This window comes from Nestor notabilis, unplaced genomic scaffold (assembly GCF_000696875.1).
Source record: "Nestor notabilis isolate BGI_N333 unplaced genomic scaffold, ASM69687v1 scaffold12440, whole genome shotgun sequence".
In the NCBI taxonomy this organism is placed as follows: domain Eukaryota; kingdom Metazoa; phylum Chordata; class Aves; order Psittaciformes; family Psittacidae; genus Nestor; species Nestor notabilis.
Window position 1 is genome coordinate 116,547 of NW_009911651.1, and position 3,402 is coordinate 119,948.

General features: G+C 39.3%; 1 protein-coding gene across 1 annotated transcript in view; it reads right to left on the reverse strand.

The window, feature by feature from the left end:
- The window catches only part of INVS (inversin), a 76,261-nt gene that overhangs the window by 66,413 nt on the left and 6,446 nt on the right, over positions 1 to 3,402 (reverse strand). Inside the window, 1 exon segment of the mRNA XM_010015838.1 lies at positions 3,376 to 3,402. This exon segment is cut by the window's right edge and continues 21 nt beyond it. Within this exon segment, the coding sequence (XP_010014140.1) occupies positions 3,376 to 3,402 (27 nt within the window).

Genomic DNA, 3,402 nt, shown 5'->3' on the forward strand with positions numbered 1-3,402 from the left:
TTGCTCATTGGTCAAGACAGGTTGATGCAGAGTATGGAAGTATTAATGAAATCTAAGGAACAGTCTCAAGCAGAATTTGAGACATACAGCATCCTGAAAGAAAGCCACAGCTGCTTTCATCACTCACAAAACAACCTTCAAAAGGCCTCCCTTGTCCCCCCTCAAATCAAATGAAATGCTGCTAAATTCATACCTAAGGTTTTAAGAATATTTTTCATTATGTCAGAGTTCATTTAGGAAATCCCAGCCCTGCGAAGTCTCTCACTGCTTTACTGTTCTTCCTCAGCAGTAACAGCACAACTTTCTAGGGGGCTATATTGTAAATCAGATCTCTATAACAATATGAGTTTTGTCTTCCTGAACTTTTCCTGTACTTATTTTTAACCATTTCAATAGGACTTACAGATAAATCAACAGTAGCATCAGCACAACCAGTAGTTAAAAAGCATTTGGGAGCATAAGGATTTCTACTATACAGGCAGAAAATGAATTGCTATTTTGTAGAGTTCATTTTCTGTCAACACAGTGAGCAGCTCCGCAGTTGTGAAAAAGGGTCATGGAAAGGCCATGAGCAGGAACAACCCCTTGGTAGCCAGATCACTTTATCTGTATGTGTAATGTAATATGCATACAAATCACATATGAGGAACTGTGCCTTCTGCCCTTGAGCCTCTTCAGGCTGCGTTCACTAGAGAGAATCCTTTGTTCAGGAAAGTAAACAAAACCTTCATATCACGGTTATTGTCTGTGGCTTAATTAAATACAGAGGAAACTATAGTCCTGCATATAAAAAAAAATCACCTTTTCTGGCTGGGCAGCCAGCATTCCTGTTTCATACCTTGGTTTGTTCAGATTTTTCACATTTCATCAAATTGTGTGTTACCATGAAAGTGTGACAGAACATTCACACCTCATGAACCTATACGCACAGAATTAATATTACTCAGTACAAGCTCTCATTTAAGGGGAAACATCACAGAAGGTTAGCAGCCTAGGGAATAAAGCACAGGAACTGACCACCACAGTCTCTGAAAGGCACCATCATTTATTTTCATTATATAGACTGGGAAAGAAAGCTAGAAGCAGAAGCACATGTGCTCTTTCATGGAGTTCAAACAATGCCTTATGAATCATTTGAGACACTGCAGCTCCAGGAACTACATCCTGAAAAAGGTACTGAGGGAAAACAATACAAGCTTGCTCCCAGGCAAGTTTTATTCAGCAGCTCTTAATACAAATATCTTTTACTTGGACAAGAAAGGGAAAGTAAGAGTCTGGTTTTGCGACTGTTGGACTACCTTGACTGTACTCATTAGATAAGACTTGGGAACAAGCTTTCATAAAATAAGTGAACTTAAAGACTACCTTCTGTTTCTAATATTCAGCCAAGTCTTATGCTTACCAGAAGCTGTTTTTTCTTACCTCTTGCTTTACACTTACGTTTACTGGTGAGTATACAGGAACAATAATTTTTAAAGAAAAATTACAATTAAAGAAAAATTACAATTAAAGATCATTAAAATATACCTTTCTACTTTGCACAGAATCCCTAACTGCATCCTGGATGTACTCGTATTTATCAATAACTGTGTCAGCAAAGAATTAATATAAGCTACGGAATATTTAATGCTTCTACATAATGAAAGACACATTTTCCCACTGGGGTGGTATTAATCTTCCTGAAGCCAAAACTTACATTCTCTTGACAGTTAAGCATCCTGATAGATTATTTTAAGTGCGTATTATTAGCTTTTTTCTTCTATCCCTATTAACACAAAAGGCTATGCTCAGGGTATTCATAGAGATTGTTACTTCCCCAGAGTAAAAAGATCGCTAATAAGTGAGCATCCTCTCTGAGGAACTCTGAAAGAGACAGGCCTGTATTTTTCCTTACATAAAACTGGAATGAACTTAACGAAAAAGAAATGAGAAAAAAAAACCCATATACATGTAATGTGGGTATGTAGAAACATTTCTGTTCAGAAGTATCACGTGGGTGTTTAAGGAAGTTGCAATTTAAGACTAGAAGCAATTGCTACCAGAATGCTTACAAGTGAAAATTAATGTCTGTAGTTAAACTGCAATCCCAGTATTCCTATCCATCTCCATAGCATGTTCACTTCATAATAATCTATGTTTTAACAACTTAAATGATCTGTACCCACATAGTAATATAATTCTGCAGTGTGAAATCACTGGCAAATTACATTAATGATTTTACTTCTGTTGCAATCAGTCACTGTTTCAGCTCCCAGTGAATTGCATCTGTGTTCATGGAGTCCCAACTGTTCTCTGAAACTCCTATGGCAACCTTTACAGGTGCATTCCTGAAGTAATTTATATCATTTTCTGGGGGGTTTGGGCTTTCAGGGTCTTCTTTTTTAATTGTTTTAAGTGAAGTTTTCTGAAGTTAATGGCTTGACCTGATGATCAGAGGGCTGGAGCACCTCTCCTTATGAAGGCTTGTTCAGCCTGGAGAAGAGAAGACTCCAGGGAGACTTTATAGCAGCCTTCCAGTACCTGAAGGGGGCCTGTAAGAAAGCTGGAGAGAAACTTTTTATAAGGACAGGTAGTGACATGACAAGGGGAAATGGTTTTAAGCTGATAGAGGGGAGATTTAGATCAGATATTAGGAAGAAATTCTTTATTGTGGGGGTGGTGGGACACTGGCACAGGTTGCTCAGAGAAGCTGTGAATGCCCCATCCATGGAAGTGTTCAAGGCCAGGCTGGATGGGGCTTTAAGCAACCTGGTCTAGTGGAAGGTGTCCCTGCCCTTGGCAGTGGGGTTGGAACTGGATGATGTTTAAGGTCCCTTCCAACCCAAACCATTCTGTGGTTCTATGACCTCTCCTTTTTTAAATTCTTTTTTTTTCCTTTGAAGGGTGTATACCCTTTCAAAATTGCTTGGGAGACCCGTCTATTTAACAAGAGAGACCAAAACATCCTGCCTTTTATAGTGGAACAGAAGAAAACCCAAGAAGAGAAAAATAACTTCTACATGGTCTTCTGCCTACAGTGACTGAAACATCTCCCTGTCCCCCTATGCCATGCAGGGGGAGGAGGTAGAGAATTTTGGTTTGTAAGATTTGATTTTATTTCTCATTATCCTATGCTGATTTGATAAGTTAAACTCATTTTCCCAAGTCAAATTGTTTTGCCCATGATGGTAACTGCTGAGTGATCTCTCCCTCTCCTTATCTTGACCAACAAGTTTTTTGTCCTGTTTTCTCTCCCCTATCAAGCTGAGGCGGCACGTGATAGAGCAGCTTTGGTGGGCACCTGCATCCAGCCAGGGCCAAACCAGGCAAACCACATCATACCTCTTGTGAATGCAACAAGTTTATACGACAGCTGAGCACTTGTAATGTAATTACCTTTTGAGCAGCAAGATGGAGAGCGGT